This window comes from Apodemus sylvaticus, chromosome 7, assembly GCF_947179515.1.
Source record: "Apodemus sylvaticus chromosome 7, mApoSyl1.1, whole genome shotgun sequence".
NCBI lineage: Eukaryota > Metazoa > Chordata > Mammalia > Rodentia > Muridae > Apodemus > Apodemus sylvaticus.
In genome coordinates this window covers 83,502,123-83,523,412 of record NC_067478.1, presented here as the reverse complement: position 1 = coordinate 83,523,412, position 21,290 = coordinate 83,502,123, and the positions used below count along the sequence as shown (strand labels likewise).

Here is a 21,290-nt window from a genome sequence, read left to right as displayed (position 1 = left end):
CCCCCTAGAATGTCCCCCTCTAAAATACTCTCCCTGTTTCCTCCCTTTCGCGTTCCTGCTGGCCATGTCTCAGCTCAAGCCAGCTGACCGTGGGGACTCCGTGTTCTTCAGCTGCCACGCTATCAACTCATACGGAGAGGACCGAGGTTTGATCCAGCTCACTGTGCAAGGTACAGTGCCCACCCGCCCTTTCCCCTTCTCTAGGGCCCAGAGGCCCACAGCTAAGCTGCCTGCTACTATCTCGCCTTTATTCCTCTTCTGTCACTACCCAGAACCCCCTGACCCCCCAGAGCTGGAGATCCGGGAGGTGAAGGCCCGGAGCATGAACCTGCGCTGGACTCAGAGATTTGATGGAAACAGCATCATCACCGGTTTTGATATTGAATACAAGAATAAATCAGGTAGGTGCTGGGACAGATGGTGAGGGTTTGCCTGCTGTGGCCTCTTGTGGTACACGACCTGCCTGTGCCTCTCAAAAGGAGCAGCACCCACCTGACACAGAATCACCAGCACCCTCACATGTATGCTCATTGTCCCCTAGGGGACAGTGGCTAGCTTAGGAAGCTAGGATATGGATTAAAATACACTGATGGTGGGAAAGGATCAGTCCCTTGGAGCATGAATCTCATGAGTGGTCTGATTTTACAGGTGCTGAGTGCAGGCCCCCGGGCTGCTCTGTAGGGATGTCATGGGTTTGTAGGGTCACCTGGATGGTGTTGGTTTGGGATGGTGAGTGCATTGCAGATCAGTAAGATGGGGTCACTGAGTGCCTACTCCCAGAGCCCTTCCAGAGTCTTCCTCCACAGCCCCAGGGGCTCTATGCTGCTGCTAAATCACTGTGAGGTGCTATGATGTGCTCAAGTCTAGCTATAGACAGACACCCAGGGATCGCATTGAATGCAAAGAAGAGGCGCAGCTGCTGAGGTCCATCAGGAAAGGCCCTGCCTGGTCCCTTGTGAATGCTTCACTAAGATAGGTCTAGAGGACTAACCGATAGAACACACTACCTACAGAGAAAACAGAAGCTCGAAGCCAGGCAAGGCGCAGCCCAGGCTCCACAGACCCCATCCATGGGCACCACACTTTAGCTGCAGGTATGCTTTGAGCAAGGATGGGAGCCTCGAAGCTGAGCTTCTGCTCTGTGGAACCACTATGTCTGAGCTCCCAAGAGGCTTGAATAGCACAGCCCCCGCCCCTGAGCCCTGCAAGGATGGATGCATGCTAAAAACTGGCATCCGAGAGCAGAGCAAAGAGGTACTTGATACCCTGAAGATGGTAACAGCAGAGACAGAGGCGCGAGAAGGCTGCATGTGTCTGACAGGCCTCTCAGAAAGCTGAGCACAAGTCTCCAGAGGCACACGTCACTTCTGTGGGGTGATGCCCAGTCAGTGGGTAGAAGGTGCCTGGGACATCTTGGCTCCCTGCTCCTAAGCTCTTTGTAACTGCTGCCATGCTTTTCTCCCTAACTCCCTGACTGCACTGCTGCAGACAAACCTCTTAATGTATGGAAACCCTTCCTAGGGCGCTGCTCAGCCAGATGATGAGCAGCACTCACTGAGAGCATCGTCCGTCTGGGAGGAAATGTAGAAGAGAGGCAGCCAGGGAACATGTTATTCTTAAACATGTCTATATCACATCACCCTACCCCATCCTCCTCTAACTCTTACTGAGTAAAGTACCATGAGGAGTAGGCTGGACAGGGGCAGGAAGGCTGGACAGGGGCGGGAAGGCTGGACAGGGGCAGGAAGGCTGGACAGGGGCAGGAAGGCTGGATAGGGGCGGGAAGGCTGGATAGGGGCAGGAAGGCTGGACAGGGGCAGGAAGGCTGGACAGGGGCGGGAAGGCTGGACAGGGGCAGGAAGGCTGGACAGGGGTGGGAAGACTAGACAGGGGCGGGAAGGCTAGATAGGGTGGGAAGGCTGGACAGGGGCGGGAAGGCTGGACAGGGGCAGGAAGGCAGGACAGGGGCGGGAAGGCTGGACAGGGGCGGGAAGACTGGACAGGGGCGGGAAGGCTGGACAGGGGCAGGAAGGCTGGACAGGGGGCAGGAAGGCAGGACAGGGGTGGCAAGGCAGGACAGGGGTGGGAAGGCTGGACGGGGCAGGAAGGCTGGACAGGGGCGGGAAGGCTGGACAGGGGCAGGAAGGCTGGACAGGGGCAGGAAGGCTGGACAGGGGCAGGAAGGCGGGACATGGGCAGGAAGGCTGGACGGGGTGAGAAGGCTGGACAGGGGTGGGAAGGCAGGACAGGGGTGGGAAGGCAGGACAGGGGCAGGAAGGCTGGACAGGGGCAGGAAGGCTGGACAGGGGCAGGAAGGCTGGACAGGGGCAGGAAGGCTGGACAGGGACAGGAAGGCTGGACAGAGGCAGGAAGGCTGGACAGGAGCAGGAAGGCTGGACAGGGGCAGGAAGGCTGGACAGGGGCGGGAAGACTGGACAGGGGCAGGAAGGCTGGACAGGGGCAGGAAGGCTGGACAGGGGCAGGAAGGCTGGACAGGGGCAGGAAGGCTGAACAGGGACAGGAAGGCTGGACAGAGGCAGGAAGGCTGGACAGGAGCAGGAAGGCTGGACAGGGGCAGGAAGGCTGGACAGGGGCAGGAAGGCTGGACAGGGACAGGAAGGCTGGACAGGGACAGGAAGGCTGGACAGGAGCAGGAAGGCTGGACAGGGGCAGGAAGGCTGGACAGGGGCGGGAAGGCTGGACAGGGGCAGGAAGGCTGGGCAGGGGCAGGAAGGCTGGACAGGGGCAGGAAGGCTGGAGTAGAGCTTCACAACCCTCCCACAAGCTTTGCCTGCTCCAGAGAGTCCGCCCAACCAAGCATCTGGCACACCCTGGCACACTGGCGCAAGGGCTCCAAGAGAACTTCAGCTCGCTGTCACTGAGACACACAAAGGATGCGAGCGTGGCGCAGTTTCCCGGTCTATAAAGTGGATGCAGAATGAAGAATGTCTAATGGAGGAAGGTTGTGGAGAATTCTAGGAGCAGCTGGCGTAAGGCTAAAGGGAGCCCTTGGCAAATGTAGTCACCCTCCCATCCCAGTAGCTCAAATACCTCTTGTGGCAATTTAGAGCCCTGTGGGACTTACAGGCTGAAATTTATGTCTGTCAGTCAGCCACATGGACCACGTGCCAATCTTCCCACTGCCCCCAGAATCATGCAAAAGGCATGTAGTAGAAAAAGAGAATGAATTAGGAAGCAGAGTGTTGCCCTGGAGAGAGAACATAAACGGTGTGCACACACACGCACTCACACACACACACACACACACACACACACACACTCTCTCTCTCTTTCAGAACCATTACACAGCACTATCCAATCAAATGCAATTCACTGCTAACTGTATTACATGAGAATGAAGGACTGTATCCAAGGGAACAGAAGAATGACTCAAAGGAAGAAGGAAGTGGGCGTGTTTGTGCATGTATGTGTGTGCGTACGTGTGCATGTGTGTGTGTGTGTGTGTGTGTGCATGTGTGTATCTAAGCTCACCTCTTTGTACCTATGGAAAAAAGGGAGATGACAGTCATTCCTAAAAATGCAGACTTGGAGTGATCAAATATCAGGATTGTGTGGCCTTTAGCAAGTATTTAAAAGCATCTTTGAGCATCTCTCTCCATTTTTCTTAGAAGGCAGGGTGATTTTTGAGTCAAGATCTTTCCCTAAAGCCAGGTTGCCCTTAAACTTGCTATCCTCCTGCCTCAGCCTCCCAAATGTTAAGATTATGAGTGTGCAGCACCATAAACAGAATTCTGGCTTTTGTTTGTTTGTTTTGTGGTGTTGGGGACTGAGGAAGCCAGGGCCTCTTGAATGCTAGGCAAACTCACAAGCCTTAGCCCTAACACTTTACAAAGCAGAGATGAGAATCTTCATTCTCAGAGAAGTTCTGAGGATGAATGGGACATGATGGCACTGAAACCCTCCATGGCTGTCTTTGAGTCTCTGCTCCCCCTCCTTCCTGCCTCCTGCCCCAGACCATACCCAAGCTGGGTGTCGACCATGATGCCCTGCACCTTGACCAGGTTTTCTGCCTCATTGCTCATCACACTAATTTTCCAAGAGAAATTACCAAGCCTGCCCTTTCTAAGGCACCATGTTCATGCTGTCTTTTCCTGGCCCCAGGCAGTAGAGTAATAATACATGAATCTGAATGATAAATAGCACCATCCACACAAATCTATCTGACGGTACTGCACGCACTGAAAAATGCAGATGCCACATTTGCCTCTGCTCACCAAGCACAGAACAGGGATGGGCTTGTCTGAGGATAGCCTTCAAAGCCCAGAACACTGTCTTGGGGGGCCGGCCTTCTCGAGGATTGTGCTGGCCCTGTGGCAAGAGCCAACATGATTTAGTGTGTCGTATGTGGGAACTGGAGTGTGGTTGGTAACAGAGATGTTGCCAGTTGTTGCTGTGACCCCAAGAATTTCTGTGCCACTGAGAGAGTGCCGTGCAGGAGGTATGCTTCAGAAGTGGGGTGCGAGGGGGTAAACGGGCACAGAGACTGGATTTGTGTTCCTGGGGCAGCTCTTCTTACCCTGAAATCTCTGCAGTGAAGAGGCTCCTAAAATGGCCACATCCAGGCTTCTTTTAGCAAGCAGTCTTCTGAGCGATAGGCACAACCATCTCCCCAGCCACTTCCTTACTTTTTAAGAAGAATATTCTGCATCATAAACCCTTTGATGAAGAAAGGACGAGAGAGCCCTTAATGAAATATGTTAATCTGGGCAAGGCAGGCACATATGAAAGGGAATATTAAAGAGACAATATTCACTGAATCCAGTGCAATGCTCCCAGAGAGCAGAAAAGAGAACAGAAGAAAACAGGCCTCTGAGTTCAACTGTTCAGCATCAGAGAGATGGCCATGATCAAGTCTGGAAACTCAGGAGAGCCCTCCAAGCATGACTCGGATGCATTAGCCATGAAGGGTCTCCAGGAGAGAGGTGTTCCAAAACAACATCAAAAAATGATTTGGGAGTGAGGCAGTGGTGAACACCTTTAATCCCAACGCTCAGAAGGCAGAGGCAGGCAGATCTCTGTGAGTCTGAGGATCTTCAGAGCTAGCAAGCTCCAGGACAGCCAAAGCTACAAAAAGAAATTCTGTCTTGAAAAAAAAAAAAAAAGATGGGATAGCTGTTGGGACACAAGGTCAAATCTACCTACAAACAAGAGACAAGAGAAAGGGAGGAGCTGCTATCTGGGACAGCCCAGGCCCTTCATTTCTGTGACTAGCAAATGAGGAAGGTAGGGGAAGAAAAGACAAAACACAGAGAGACTCCAAATTCAAAGTAAAAAAAAAAAAAAAAAAAAAAAAAAAAAAATCTAAGAAGGTGGCTCTGATCTAAAAGCCAGTGACAGTTTTTGAGAAGTCAATACTTCTAAGTCTTAGACATGACTCCTGACTTTAAAGGGCACCGTCTTGGGCAATGCTCCTAGAACAGTGAGCTCCAAAATCCGATGTCCAAAATCCGATGTTGTACAACGGCTATGATGAGGGCTCTACACGAGGCTGCGGAGATGGACATGAACCAGGCTACCGCGGCTTGGTCCTGCCATAAAACATCCTCTTTACCCAGGAGCAAGAGAAAGAGGTTGAGGAGTTTCATGGAAGGAGATGGCAGGATCCGATTTGTGCTTTGAAAGGAGCCTAAGTGCATACAGTACATGCCGTTGTGAGGGGCTTAGCCATATATACAGGAGGAATGGCAGCTGTGGGGTCCGGAACAGCTAGAACAGGGAGGGGTAGCAGACACAACTAGCCAGCGAGAAGGCTGGGAGAGAAAACAGAGATGACAATGATGATTGAGTCAGGTTAGGGATATCGGTGCAGAGAGCCCTTATGTAGTCAAGAGCACGTGGGGCATAAAGTTTATCAGACTCGATAGTAAAGAAGACAGGGCAGGAGTCCAGACTCACTTCACTGTGTGAAGAGTGTGTGGTGTGTGAGAAGGGCATAGGTTGGAACCTGGAAGTAAGAGTCCATTGGGGGGAGGCTCAGGGGGCTGCAGCTGCAGAAAGCCAGCAGAACAGGCCCACGAGAGAAGCAGAATTCAAGAGCTTTCTCAAAAAGCCTAGAGAGAAATGAGTGGTTCAGAGGAAAGGGGAAAGAAAGAATGATACATGCGGGAGCCCACTGACAGGCCAAGTGGGTGATGGGACTTGCTGATGCAGAAGCCCCTATGCAGTAGAGAGACAGCACTGACATCAGAGGAAGGCACGATGAGTCAATGATGCATATTTAAGTCATCCGCCGCTGCCCCTGGAACCACACAGGTGCCTGGTGGATGTCAGTACTTCTTTGTGGCCCCTGTTTTCAGACACATCCCACGCGGCTCTTCCCTTTGCCTGCGCTCATCAAAAATGAATGCACTGACTTCTGATCACTCTCCCGCTCCCATAAACACAGGCAAACCCAATGTGATTTGTGAGCTGGCACCAGCTCCCAGGACCCCACATGCAGAGCCACAAGCACCTGCCTCCACATGGCTTGTCTGTTCCCAAATCAAAAGGGTGTCCGTGGCAGGTAGGAGCCTGCTATTTGCAATTCCGACTTCACCTGTCAGCCCCAGAGTGACTCTCTAGGTGGCTGGGGTGTTTTTAAAGACAAGAAGAAAATAATGTGTTTCCGGGACGCCACAGCCTGCCATGTTGTTAGTTTGGCTCCAGCAACCGATGAATTAAATGCAAAACTACAGGCTAGAATTGGGCTGATGCCCTTCGCAGATGCTAAGCCTGTGCAGCTGAGAGCTGTGTTTTTAAAGGAATCAAGACCTCATTTAACCAGAAATGAAATAATAAGATTCTAGTGTGTTCAGGCTACATACATACATGTATGTGTGTATGTGTGTGTGTGTGTGTGTGTGTGCATGCATGCATGTATATATATATATATACTTTGCACTGTCAAGCTGGCTCAGTGAGTAAACTCACATTGTAGAGAAAACCGACTCCTGCAAGTTGTCCTCTAAGCTCCATATGCACATGATTCCCTGTATTGTGTGCACACACATGTGTACTCATATGCACACACATGCAGAGATTCATACATTTATTTTGTTAAATGTAACTGAAAGTTTTAAGTATCTTAAGGGCTGAGAGGTAGCTCACTCAGTAGCAAACATGGGGGCCAGAGTTCAATCCCCAGATACCACATTAAAATGTCAAGCACAGTGCCATGCACTTGCAACCCAGCAGTAGGAGATGCAGCAACAGGATCCCTGGGGTTTGCAAGCAAAACAGTCTAACCTGATAGTGAGTTCTAGGTTCAGTGCAGATATGTATACATGCTAACACACTTGGGTAAAGTTATGCATACATGCTAACACACTTCAGTGCACATAGGCATACATGCTAACACACTTGGGTGCATATAGGCATACATGCTAACATGCTTGGGTGCACATATGCATACATGTCAACACACTTGGGTGTACATATGCATACATGCTAATATACTTGAGTGCACATAGGCTAACATGCTAACACACTTGGATGCACATATGCATACATGCTAACACACTTGGGTGCACATAGGCATACATACTAACACACTTGGGTAGACATGTGCATACGTGTACACACTTGGGTGCACATAGGCACACATGCACACCTGCATTAAAACTATCCCCCTAAAATCTGCCTACAATTGTAGCCTCCTTTCCTGCCTTCAGAAGTCAACTGTAGAAATGTGACTTAGTCTTTTCCCCTGAGACTTGTCCAGAACACTGTGTGCCACAGTGGATTTCCAAGCACAGACTGTTAGCATGAGCAGGGGTATCTGAACATGCCTGGAGAGCATTTGTAAGCCCCACTCTCAGCTTGCTTCCTTGGCCTTTGCCATTTTCCCCCAGAGTGCTAAGGGGGTGTCACTGATCCAGCGCTCCGGGTTGGGAAGGTCCTGGCTCAGCCATCATTGTAACTGCAGCCTCTCTTCATCTTGTTCTAGAGTCCCCTGGTGGGGACAGCAAGCATGGGTGAATGGCTGAGTTCCCCTGGAGAGGCGTAATGTTTACAGCCACAGGATCCCTGAGATGCATTTATCTGGCATTTTCCATGTTCTACAATTTAGCTAAGCATTAGCCCTGGAATAGGACGGACTGCCATTCCCCTTGCATGAGCTGAATTGTGAACACATTAATCCTTTTGTTAACCCCCTCATTCTGAAGATTCTAATACCTTCCATTTTTGTAGCTGCTACAGTAGAGAGGGTGGGGTCTGGCTGTGTACTCTGGCACTTGGTCTGTCCCCTCCACCCTCACACAGAACTCTCAGATCCTGTCACGGGTACACAAGCAAGAGAGGTACAGAAGCAGAGAGCAGGAGGAAGGGGGAGGGGACCCTGGGTCAATGGGTACCTCACATTCAGAATGGTAAGTCTCAGAGGTACCAAAAGATACGGTAAGAAAGGCACCGTCCATCAGACCCAGGGGTAGCGAGCAAATGATGACCTTAGTGGACATTAGAAAGCACCTTACCTAACCTTGTCTTCAGTTTAGCTCACAGGCTGCCCAGGACAAAGAAAAGTCTCTCTCTCTCTCTCTCTCTCTCTCTCTCTCTCTCTCTCTCTCTCTCTCTCTCTCTCTCTCTCTCTCTGCTGTTGGTGTAATCTAGGCCCCTCTGGCATCTAAGCTGTAACTAGGATAGGTTGACACTTGAAGCTGGCATGAGGACAGCTCCCAGAGTTTGCAAGGCTGTGTTTTGAAATGGTTGTCTCCTAGCGGGGCAGTGGTGGCACACGCTTGCAATCCCAGCACTCTGGGAGGCAGAGGCAGACAGATTTCTGAGTTTGAGGCCAGCCTGGTCTACAGAGTGAGTTCCAAGACAGCCAGGGCTATACAGAGAAATCCTGTCTCAAAAAAACCAAATCCAAAAAGAAAAAGAAAAAAAGAAAAGAAAAAGAAAGAAAGAAATGGTTGTCTCCTTTACAGATTCCTGGGATTTTAAGCAGTCCACACGCAACATCTCGCCAACCATCAACCAGGCAAACATTGTGGACTTACACCCCGCATCGGTGTACAGCATCCGCATGTACTCCTTCAACAAGATTGGGCGCAGCGAGCCGAGCAAGGAGCTTACCATCAGCACGGAAGAGGCCGGTGAGCAGCTATCTCGCAGCCCGTCCCCACTGCCCACGGTCTTGGGACTCATGGACACCAGCCTCTGCCAGCCCTGCTTATTCCCTTGTAGTATGGAGAGAATCGAGAGAGATCCAGAAATGTATCTTATGAGTCATAGAGAGGCCTCAGTTTTCTGAGGGATTGTTTTTGGTTTACCGTGTTTTCCCCTCTTGGTTTGAAGGGAGCTGTCCGTGGTCCTGTCTTGATTTCCTGGGCTCCAGCCCACCATGTGGGAAAGAAATATGCAGGAGAAAGCAAGCAGGTGCACACACCCTTGTATATGGGTGTCTGTAGGGCCCGAGGACAGCCTTAGGTAGGTTCCTTAGGTACTATCCACCCTTTTTTGAGACAAAGTCTCTCACTGGCCTAAAACCCACCAAGCAGATTAAGCTGGCTGGCCAGGACACCCCAGGGATCTATCTGCTTCCGCCTGCCTGGGGTTGGGGCTGGCAGTGTTACCACTGCACTCAGATTTTTTTTTTTACACACGTTCTGGGACTGAAACGCATTCCCTTGGAATTACAAACCAAATACTTTACTGAATGAATTGTCCAGCTAGCCCAAGATTTTTAATAAAAAAAAAAATTAAAGATTTCTCTTGCCGTTCTTTCTTATGTATGTCATTGTAAAACAAAATTGATACAGAAACCATTCCCAAGACATAGGAACACAATGTTACGATTGATTATAAAGTTAAAGTTACCAGGTCCTGCTCTGAGAAGCAGCCACCAACTCTGTCATCTGTGTGTGCCTGTCCCCTCCCTCAGCGGTTCTTCAGGTGGACATGAGGTCACAGGGTTGTTTCTTCTCCCAAGATGTGACTTAGTGTTGCTTCTCCTGTGTCCTCAGCTCCCGATGGACCTCCCATGGATGTCACCCTGCAACCAGTGACTTCACAGAGCATCCAGGTGACCTGGAAGGTAAGTGAGAGGCCATCTTGCCTGCCCCTGTCCCACCCACCTGTGAATCCGGCAGGATCACTGGTCCCTTTGCACATGGTACCCATGCCTGTCTTCTCACTAGGCACAGGTACAGCCGAAGGCGGGAAGAGAGGAAGGTAAAGGGAAGGTCCCTCACATCCTGGCCGTCTGGCAAGGGACTGCCCCTGGCAAGGGATGAACTGAAGAACTTGCCAGTGCCAATGTGGTTATGTCCACTTGCCAGTTCATCCTTAAACCCAATGTTACCACGTTAAAGGGTAGGAACTGGGTTTGCTTTTGTGCCCTAAAGCATCAGGGTAAAATCAGAGAGGAGTGTGTGTGTGTGTGTGTGTGTGTGTGTGTACACATGCATGCACACTCATGTGTCCCACAGCACATATGCTGAGGGCAGAGAGTAGAAACAACCTGTGGGAGTCCATTATCTTCTTCTACCACACGGGTCTTTGTGACACAATTTAAACAATCAGACTTAGCAGCAAGTGCCTTTACCCACTGAGCCATCTCTCCAACCCAGGGTTGTTTTTGAAACACTGAAAAACGCTAGCTGGACTTCTAGGCCTGGGAAAGTTTCTGAGAAAAGAGGTTAGTGACCAGTGTGTACAGTCACGGCAAGGGCCTGTGAACGCAGGCAGCTGGGGCAGCGGCAGCTTAAGGGTGTCTTAGAGGAGGCCCCACTGACAAGCCAAGAGATGAGCAGGTCCAAGAGTTTGGGGGGGGGGGGGCTCCTAGGGAGCTCTGGCGCTGTTCCTTCCACATGCACAGGTGACCCAGTGACTCCATGACTTCCTGAAACTCGGCAGCATCCAGTCCCCAGGGCTTGCTCCTGCACAAACTCATCTGGCCCTCTCTCTATTCTCGAGGGTGACTGGAAAAGAACTTTCTCATCAACAGCCAGCTGAGGAGGCCAAGGGGTTGAGATGTGAGGTGACTTGCCTATAGTTGCTCAGGTATAAGACAGAGCCCAAGGCACACAGACTGGATTCCCAAACCCATCTCCCCACTACAGTATACTGAACAGAGCTCTGGGGGAAGGGGGTGGGGCAAAAAGCTTCTTTGGACATGGCCTCGGTCCTCCAAGTGCATTCCGGTCTTGACATGGACCTTGGGTGGCTTCATCTTCGTGGGTAATCGGGCTTCCACATGTGTGCGCATGCTCACACCGCAGGAGCAGCCTAGGCTCCTCCCCCCACCCCACCCCCCAGAGGAACGGCAGGAAGACGTGCTCCTACCTGGTGCTCATTTCAGCTGCTTTTCTTGTCGCTGCAATAAAATAATTGATTGTAGCAACTTAAGGACAGAGGGTCGATTTGGGCTTACAGTTTGAGGGGGTCAGTCCATCACAGTGGGGAAGGCACACAAGGTAGCGTGCACAGTCAACAAGCACACTTTCTCCTCTTCATTCAGTAGGGACTCATGAAGGGAGTCATTCACATTTAGACTGAATCTTCTCATCTCCATTAACCTGATCTTAGAAATTCCTCACAGACATGCCCCCTAGAAAAAGCCCTCGAGATTCAGATCTGGGCCCCAGAGCTTGGTCCAGAAGCTGACAGTTAGGCTCAGACCCTCCGCCTCCATTCCTGTCAGCATCCCAGTTCTGAACTCATCTCTTGGGACTACACAGAGGGAGCCCCGAGGTGGAGCCAGAGAACTGTGTAAAACACCACTGAGGCATTTGCTACAAAGTTCTAACCCAGAGCCGAGGTCGATAAAAATTTAGAATCAAATTTATTTCTCTAAAGTCTCATAATGAAAAATAAAATTGATTAGAAAGTTAGGACTTCAGAATGAGCCAGCAAGTCAATAAATTTGGGCACTGACTTCTCGTGGGGATTTTTTTCTTTCACACCAAGAACAGATTAATGAAAAATAAAGATTCACTTGAAAGATAAGTCACTCTGCTTTAAGACTCTCTGTGAGATGGATCACCCCTGCTTTATGACATAAATTTGCAATCAGCCCTATTGATTTCTTAATGCTTCAGAGAAATATTGTTAAGATTGATTTAAATCCCGAGTGTGCATGTTTGGGAGGGAAGGAGATATAGGAAAAAAGAAAATGATGATGATGATGATGATGATGAAGAGAGAAGAAGAAGAAGAAGAAGAAGAAGAAGAAGAAGAAGAAGAAGAAGAAGAAGAAGAAGAAGAAGAAGAAGAAGAAGAAGAAGAAGAAGAAGAAGAGAAGGAAGAGGAAGAGGAAGAAGAAGGAGAGAGAGAGAAAGAGAGAGAGAGAAGTGAATGACAGACAGGGGGGAGATATGTCAAGATTTGTATAAATTTGTGAAATATACATGACATCAGGGGAACCTGAGTGCTTGCCCAGGGCTTCTGCCAGTATGTGTAGCTGTGGTCTTGTATACAAGTAGATTACGACACACATGGCCCTGGGTCATATGCATAAGTGTCGGTTGTGGTACAGATAGCCCTGGGTTATATGCACAGAGATATAACTAGACAAAGATAGCCCTGGATCAAGTATACAGGCATATGCATGGTGCAGACAACCCTCTGTGATGAGTACAGTGCTAGACCATGGGATATATAGTCCAGGCTGTGAAAGGCAGTGTGGTACTGTATAATGACATTGACTGTGTTATGCAATAGCAGAGTGTATGTAGTATGGGAATGAGTGTATTGTGCTCTTGAAGACAAGTGTGTGCCTCCAGTGGGTATCTAAGTGTGTGCATGAGTGTGCATAAGCTCAAGCTACACAGGTTTTTCCACCTTCAGGCTAGTGTGCATAATTGCCCAAGTGCAGAGAGAAGGCAATTTAGCCAATAGCAAAAAGTCAAGTCAATTAAACACACACACACACACACACACCTATTTAGTGAGTTCAAAACAATTACATTAAATTAAAAACTTAATTTTATTGAGTTAACAGTGATCTTAAAAATGCAATTAATTTAAAACATTCATTGAATTAAAAGAAACAGTGGTGCTATTTCACGAACTTAATTGTTTTTTTATCTCACTATTTTTTAGTGCAATAAAAGGTGGGCTTTTAAATTAACTTCATTGTCTTCAAAACTCTGGTTCTAGCTGGTTTTATATGCACAAAAGTAGCTGTGCTATCTCAATTTAAAGTTGGGCAGGCCCTGTCCCTAAAGAAGCCAGTTTCTATTTGAGGATCTAACTGCATCTGGCCATGGGCAGGTGTCGGGATTAGGATGTGGTTGAAAGGATTTGAGCATGTGTTCATAGCATTTCACAGGCATGGATTTCACAGTCAAGGTGGGGGTGGGGTCATGTAAGATCCTGCCATATACTGGCGTTTGTGTGTCTATGTCTTCTCTCAAGACACCTGTATACGTGCATGATTACGTGCAGCAGAGTTTATATCAGGACTCAAGCTTGGGGTGAGAACACTTCTCAGCCTGGAGTCGTGTTGCCACAATGTTCTCTGCTCTGTTCTTCGGGCTCTCTGGAATTGGTCCTTCATTCCCACCAGCACCCTCTTGACATCTCAGACCTTATCTTTGGGCGGCCCACAGGCTCCACCCTCACCACGGCTCCACCGTCATCATGGCCCCACCCTCATCAAGCCCCACCCTCATCACAGTTCTACCCCTGGCCACCGCGTCTAGGGCAACGCAGCCTATTCGGGAAGATCTGAGCCAAGCAAAAGTCAAGCAGTCTTTATGTTTTGTTTGCCTTCGGAAGATTTTTAGTACAAAATGAATACTTCGTAGCCATGTTTAAGATGTTGTTCGGCAGGCTGGGGAGATGGTGCAGTGGGTAAAGTGCTTGCTGGGCAAGCGTGGGACCTGAGCTCCGCCCCCAAAGTCACAAAAAAGCCTAGCGCTCAAATGCAGCAGCACCTGGGAGGCAGAGACAGAACAAAGGAAGCACAGAAGGACCAATGAGAGAGTCTGCCTCAAAGATAAGGCAGAGAGTGATGGAGGAAAACCTTTAGGTCTCTACACACTCGCTTACCCTCTCATACGCGTGGCATGCACACATACACCACATAGACACCACACGATTTTTTTAATTTAAAAAATACAGTTCAATCAGTGCCGGTTAGCACATTCATAGAACTGTGTAGCCATCACCATGAGCTATTTTTCACTGCTTGTCCATTACATCGGCTGAACCCTGAGCCCTTAACCCCTCCTCCTATCCCCTAAAAACTCCTGTTTACCATTTCTGTGAATTCACTCAGTCCAGAACCCTCTGTGATGGGAACTTAATGGTGCCTGTCTTTTGTGACTAACTTACTTTGTGTAGTGCATTGCCTGAGTTCATCTATCCAGTAACCTATGTCAGCATTTCACTCCTTTCCTGGCTGCGTAATATATCACTGTGTGGATAAACCACATCTCGTTGATCCAATCATCTCTTGTAAATAAAGCTGCTGTGGACACAGATATCCAAGAAACATGAGTCCCTGCTTTCAGTCCTGTGGGGTTTATACACAGAAGTAGGATCATACCATCACGTGATGTCTGGCTGCTTGAGAAACAGCCAGATTGCTTGTACTACTGTTACACTACTTGACATTCCTGCCAGCAGTGTGGGAGGGTACTAATTTTTCTATATCATTTTTATCAATAATAATCCTCTCAGTGTGTGTGGACAGGAAGTACAGGATACTTTCTTTTATTTAAACTCGTTGCTTACATCTCTCTTAGATCATTTTGTCTAAGGATCAATTCTTCTAGACTCCTTAGCATCCAAGTAATAGCCCAGTTTATTCACACACACACACACACATGCATACACTGTGTACTCAGCACACTCTATGACACACATCATTATAGACACAGATACACTAAAGAGTCAATGCACCTCATCTTTGTGTTCTACTGGGGCAGATGTTCAAACACATAAGTAAACTCTTTAGAATGTCAGAAGCCAAGGAATAAATATCAGAGGCTAGAATAACCCAGTAATGGCTAACGACTGTCTCATAAAGAAGGGGACCTCTCCTCAATGACATGACAGAGGAGAGAGACCAGAGTGGGGTCAGCCATGAGTCTGGTAAGAACAGAATAGAAGGCTATGTGAGAGGGTAGGTCTGCATCTGAGTATCAGGGTCACAGAGGGCCAGGGTAGCCATAATGTCCCAAGGGTTCAATCCAAGTGAAACAGGAGTTTTTCAGGGTCTGGTCACAGAGTAATGTTGTGCCCTTGGCTCTAAGAACAAAGATATCTCAGAGTGTCACTGTGTCTTTGTCCTCGACCCTTCCCCTGGTCCACAGGCACCAAAGAAGGAGCTGCAGAATGGAGTTATCCGGGGATACCAGATTGGCTACCGGGAGAACAGCCCCGGCAGCAATGGGCAGTACAGCATCGTGGAGATGAAGGCAACAGGGGACAGTGAGGTCTACACCCTGGATAACCTCAAGAAGTTCGCTCAGTACGGCGTGGTGGTCCAAGCCTTCAACCGGGCCGGCACAGGGCCCTCATCCAGTGAGATCAATGCCACCACCTTGGAGGATGGTGAGGGAAGCCACAAGGTTGGGAGCAGTTGGGTCAGGTTCTTCCAGGCAGACCCAGGACCTGGACCTACATTGATCCTGTAGGCAACACCAGCTTTCTGGGTGTTCTTGCTTGTTTTCTATTGCTGTGATAAAAACACTGCCCAAAAGCCACTTGGGAGAGAAAGGGTCTGTCTCATCTTACACTACCATGTCACAGTCTGTCACTGAGGGATGTCGAGGCAGGATCCCAGAGGCATCAACTAAAGCAGAGGCTATGAATTTCTCTCTGTGACTTACTCCACCTGCTTTCTTGTGAAGCTAGGACCACCTGTCCAAAGGTGGCCCTGCCCACAGTGGGCTGGCTCCTCCTTTATCAACCGCTAGTCACAAAAATGCTCCACCAACTTGCTTACGGGCCAAACCGATGGAGACAATTTCTCATTTGTAGCTCCTCTTCCTAGATGTCTCTAATTTGTGTCAAATTCACAAAATCTAACCAACACCCTTGCCACCCCCATCTCTTCTTCCCGACTGGCTCTCAAGAGACCTTGATGCACTCAGCAAACATAGCCTCAGCCTATGTGGCCTCTCTCTATCCTGTACTTGCTGATTGATGCTTTTCCTCTTGGCCTGCCTGCAGGACATTAGCCTGTCTATCTGTGTCTCCCCATTCCTGCATCTCTCTCCTTCCTTCAGGTCCCCATCCCCTCTCTGCCCAAGCATTCCCCTCATTCTAGGCTCAGTTTCTCCATTGAAGAAAATGTAGAAGAGCCAAGCTGCCCTTGTTCTTCTAGACTGCAATGTGTGGGGGTGCAAGAAGAGACTATGGAGTTAAGAAACTCTAACATCTGATTGACAGAAGCATTTAGAGCCCAGTTCTCAAAAACACTCTGCCAGCTGAGGGGGCGCACATCTTTAGTCCCAGCACTTGGGAGGCAGAGGCAGGCAGACCTCTGTGAAATCAAAGCCATCCTGGTTTACACAGTGAGCTCCAGGTCAACTAGTGCTACATAGTGAGGCCTTGTATAAATAAATAAATAAATCTTAGCACCCTGATAACTAGAAAAGCACCCCACAGTCTGATAGTAAATGAAAGTGCTTGTGTTCTCCAGAGGTGGGTGAGAAAAGGAGCATGCCTCCTGTCCACACACAGGAAAGATGACACTTGAGGCCTGAGCCTGCATCAGGCTGAGATAGGAGATGGAGTCTTGACTCCTCCAGAGGAGGATCCAGGCAGGCAGGCAGTCTTTGTCTCTGTCTGTCTGTCTCTGCCATCTCTGTCTCCCTCTGTCCCTCTCCCTACCCCAACCCACCCCTCTTTGACACACACACACACACACACACACACACACACACACACACACCTAGAAAGCAGAATAAAGGGGATGCAGAAGAGTCTTCAAAGCTTCTTCCTACACTGCTTTCCTGATTGAAAGGGGACAGAATGAAACCTGTCTGGATCTTGAGTCTACTTCTCCCAGAAGAAGAGAGCTGTGGTGCTCCTGCTGAAAACCCCAAACATTCCAGCACTGGGGGGCCAGGTCCTGAGCATAGGTGTGCCCTCTCCTCTCTGGAAATGCAGCCCCCGCTGAGAGGGAGTCAGCCAGAAGCTTGTCCCATTGTTCTGAACCTAAAGGGCGCACTGTCTGGAGCTTTCAAACCCCCCCTCCTCCCCCCCATCCCCAGATGCTTCTCATTGCTCTAGGGTAGAGCTGAGCTTTGTGACGGGGCAGATCCCAGCTCTGAGTGGGAAAAGGGAGAGGAAAGGCTGACAGCAGAGTGTTGCAGAAAGCCTGAAGGAGCACAGACACACTGCCCCAGTCCTCAAGCTTCTCCCCAACCTGAAGACACTGGCCACAGACGTGGCTGGGCTGAGGAACACCAACTTGTCACCTTTCAGGCTGAAGTATCGATTCAAGCGGTGCCTTAGCTCAAGAGGCCCATAGCAGACCCTGGAAGCCTGTCAGTGTTCAGTGGACCCTAGTGCTCTTTATAATAGGGACTCCAAGGTGATGATGGGGGGAGGTGCTGCTGCTGTTTGTGGACCATGAGTACCCATGAGAGCCACAGCTGGGTCAGAATTCCCAGAGTGCAGCCAAGACTGGCAACAATTAAGTTCCCTATCTAGTTATAGATATAACCACCATGATGGACATCCAAGCGGGAACCCCTGCTTCCCTGTGCTTGGGAGCAAGACCGGATGCAACACAGCCCAGGAAGGTCTGTCTGGAGTCAGTGTCCAAACCAGGCAGTGTCCAAACCAGCCTGCCTAACCCTAAACTCCTATCCTTCATCCCTCATCCCTCAAACAGTCCAGACCAGGACCTCAGAGAAGGAAAGACTCCATCGCACAGTCAGGGCCCTTGGAGTTGCCACCAGAGAGGACTCAGCACGGGCTATAGAGTCCTTTTCAAAACAAAGGAGGAGCCGGGAAGAAAGTTTCCACAGGCATTTGCTCAGCAGTTTTTCATACTTAATTAAGGCCCTCGTTAGCCTGTCAGATCCTGATCGTTTTCTGGCAATATTAGCACTCCTCCTGGGGTATTCAAGGGCCCCTGCCTTAGCAAGAGTGTCTTTTCCATAATTGTATTACCTTCATTTTGTTCGAACGGGCGATCTGTATTAGTTTATTACACTGGGTCCCTAATTACATGGTGCTTATATTTTTACACCTAAGTAATATGAAACAATAATCACTCTCAAAGAGGATCGTTAGGATGATGTATTATCATTTAAATGCTCATAAAAATTAGAGTTGCCTCTTGTGGGGCAACGGGATCTAATTACCTTCCCTCCAGCCTCTGCCTCCTCTCTCCCATTCACGGCAGATCAGCCTTGCTCCTTCCCTCTGTCCTGAGCTCCGTGGAAGCCAGCACAAAGTGTAGCTGAAGTTCTTCTTAGCAGAGACCACCCCCAGTGTTTTGTTCCTGCTGTGAGAAAGGGCAAGTGGCCTACAGTTAGCCCAAGATAGGGGGCTTAGGAACCACAGAGGGAGCGATCAGAAAGAGTCGAGGGCAAGCAGTCGCCCACGCTGCCTTCGTGCTGTGGTTTCAGGACATCTAGACATTTGGGCATGCTCATAGGTGGACATGAGACAAGACGTAATGGGCCCAGAAGTCCTGGTGATCTCTGTGGGAACTTTCCAACCCTATACCAGGGTCCATTGAGATCCCCATTCTTCTCCTCTTTCCCTTCAGCTTAGCCACAGAACAAGGAACCCCCCAGGTCAGTCCTGGGTTCAGATCCATCCATGGTCAGTGAGCACCAGGGGGCTGGCAGCCCTCAGCTAAGATACTGATTGGGACTTGACTGGTCTCCTAAGCCACCACATTTATCTCGTGGGCTCTCTGTCATGACCTACTGAAGAGTTGCCTGGACTATGCCCAAGTTCTTCCCCCTTCTCTACTCTAACAGAATCACCCTGCCCCAGAAAGCTGGGGGCTGAGACTGGAGAACTATCTAGCTGTTTCAGACTGAAGCAGAGACTTGAATGGCAGTACAACTCTCAGAGCTGTGTCAAACAGTCCCTACACTCATCTAGCTCCACATCCCTACAGGGCCCAGTCTGAGAGGCGTACATTATGCTGTCTCTCATACCATAACTGACTGACTGTTGACTCTACCTCTGCAGTGCCAAGTCAGCCCCCAGAGAATGTCCGTGCTCTGTCCATCACCTCTGATGTGGCTGTCATCTCCTGGTCGGAGCCCCCACGAAGCACCCTCAACGGTGTCCTCAAAGGCTACCGGGTCATCTTCTGGTCGCTCTACGTTGATGGAGGTAAGTCTTCTGGGATTGATGGCTGGGGCCAGGCTGATCAGCTGAGATCCCTTGGGATTTTCTCCAGGTCTGATTAGAGCTCACAGCTCTCAGAAGTGTGTCACGTGCAAGTGCACACTCCACACATACGGAAGCCTCAAGGGTGCGATGTGACTGTAAGAAAGTAGATCAGGGTCTACTTGCACATGTCCTTTTTAGTCTGGAACCAGAGCCAGATCCAGGGTCGAGGTCATAGACAAGATCACCTACCTGCTGAAGGACAGTAGGTACCAGCCACACCTAGACAACAGTACACATCGGGATACTGAGGTCCATTTGCTATTCTAACAGCATGGTTTTATTAGGACTTTATGGCCTTCTTAGTCAGTGGAACAGATGGCACATACAATTGTGTACTGAGGGGCTGTTTTCAGTGGAGGGAGAGAGGGTGGCCAGGATTAGTACCTGCAGGAAGCTGTCTTCATCTAGGCCTGGAGCAGTGAGCGAAGGAAGTAGACTTATTCAAACCTAGGGAAGCTGCTCCTTGGCCAAACTCAGGTGTCAGTAAACCCAGGTGGGCAGTAAGATGTGAGTCCGACTGCAAGCAGTGACCTGGGGACGTGTGAGAGGAGAGGCAGAGCTCTCAGTAACTTGAAGACAGCGAGAGGCAAGTGGAAGAGTTAGCCTCGAGGAGCCTTCTTGGCCTCAGATGCTAGCAGGTCTATGAAGCCCCAACAAATGCATCTGCTTCCATGCCCAGTGGTGTACACAAAGATTTCCCAGGGCACAGAAGTCAGTAAGGTTCAGAGGCAGCCTGGATATCCCTAGCTATGCACACAAAGGTTTCACTCCCTTCAGCAGAGCTTGAGGACCTATGATGAGTTTGCATCCTAGTTCTGAACATCACGACTCCCAGGCACCTGCACCCTTCCCTCTGGAGTACCTGGGGTTGGTGGACCTGAGGGTGTAGCTCACAGCCCCCTGTCCTGGTCACTGGCACCTCCCTCTCCACCTGGACTCTGCTGGAAGGACATCCCTGATCCATTTTCTCCTACCAAAGCCAGGAAGCTTCAGGCTTATGGCTTGACCCCTGAAGGTCTCCCAAGACCTTGTGATATGAGCTCTCAAGCCACCCTGCCAGCCAGACCTACAGAGTGAGATCCTGGATCCAAACACAAGCAAACAAACAGATGTGACCTTGACACCCGGTCAATGTGAGGCTCCTTCCAGAACTCGCTTTCTCTTTTCCAAGGCAACAGGCTTTCTGACTCAGCCCTCAGAGAAGACATTGGCCTCTCTATCCTCCAAAGACCACTGGGCTCTTAGACAAGCTGATCTTCCTAGGTCTTCCTGTGTATCCCAGACAGGTCAGCGCTGCTTCCTGTACTCGGGCCTCTGCCATCTCTTTGCCTCAAAGATTTGAATCTTTGAGCATGATAGGGCATGAAGTTCTCACCCTCTGGACCTGTATCCTGCACTGTCACCTGAACACCTGGCTTGAGCCCTTTGCTTCTACCGGGTTGTCAGTGAGGCAAGTTGGCACAAGGTCAACTGAGGTTCAAAGCCAGCATACACTTGGGTCCTGGTTAGGCACTTAGAGAGAGATATGGCTTAGGGACAATGGCCCAGGTCTGTTGCCTTGAAGAAGACCGTCCAGCCCTTATCCCCATAGAGTAGAGGTCTGAGCCCAGGCTGGCAGAGGGCAGGGAGCGTGACAGGGCCAGCCTCATGAGCAGAGGCCTGTCTCCACAGAGTGGGGCGAGATGCAGAATGTCACCACCACAAGGGAGCGAGTGGAGCTTCGGGGAATGGAGAAGTTCACCAACTACAGCGTCCAGGTGCTGGCCTACACGCAGGCGGGGGATGGTGTGCGAAGCAGCGTGCTCTATATCCAGACCAAGGAAGATGGTAAGTTCGAGGATGACCTCCCACTTGGCCCTCAGGAACTGACCTTCCTAGAGCACACCCCACACATACTTGCTTGCTTCCAGCCTATCCTGGGGGCAAGGCAAGATCAGGACACCATTTTTTCTCTTGCCCCTTTGGGA

The 21,290-nt window shown here is 49.9% G+C and overlaps 1 protein-coding gene across 1 annotated transcript in view; it reads left to right on the top strand.

Annotated features, from left to right (window-relative positions):
* Positions 1 to 21,290, top strand: part of Dscaml1 (DS cell adhesion molecule like 1) — a 320,228-nt gene that overhangs the window by 273,341 nt on the left and 25,597 nt on the right. The window contains exons 13-19 of the mRNA XM_052188455.1: positions 74 to 170; positions 273 to 401; positions 8,928 to 9,095; positions 9,966 to 10,036; positions 15,264 to 15,504; positions 19,117 to 19,263; positions 20,995 to 21,150. Of these exons, the coding sequence (XP_052044415.1) occupies positions 74 to 170; positions 273 to 401; positions 8,928 to 9,095; positions 9,966 to 10,036; positions 15,264 to 15,504; positions 19,117 to 19,263; positions 20,995 to 21,150 (1,009 nt within the window). The remainder of the gene's footprint in view (positions 1 to 73; positions 171 to 272; positions 402 to 8,927; positions 9,096 to 9,965; positions 10,037 to 15,263; positions 15,505 to 19,116; positions 19,264 to 20,994; positions 21,151 to 21,290) is intronic.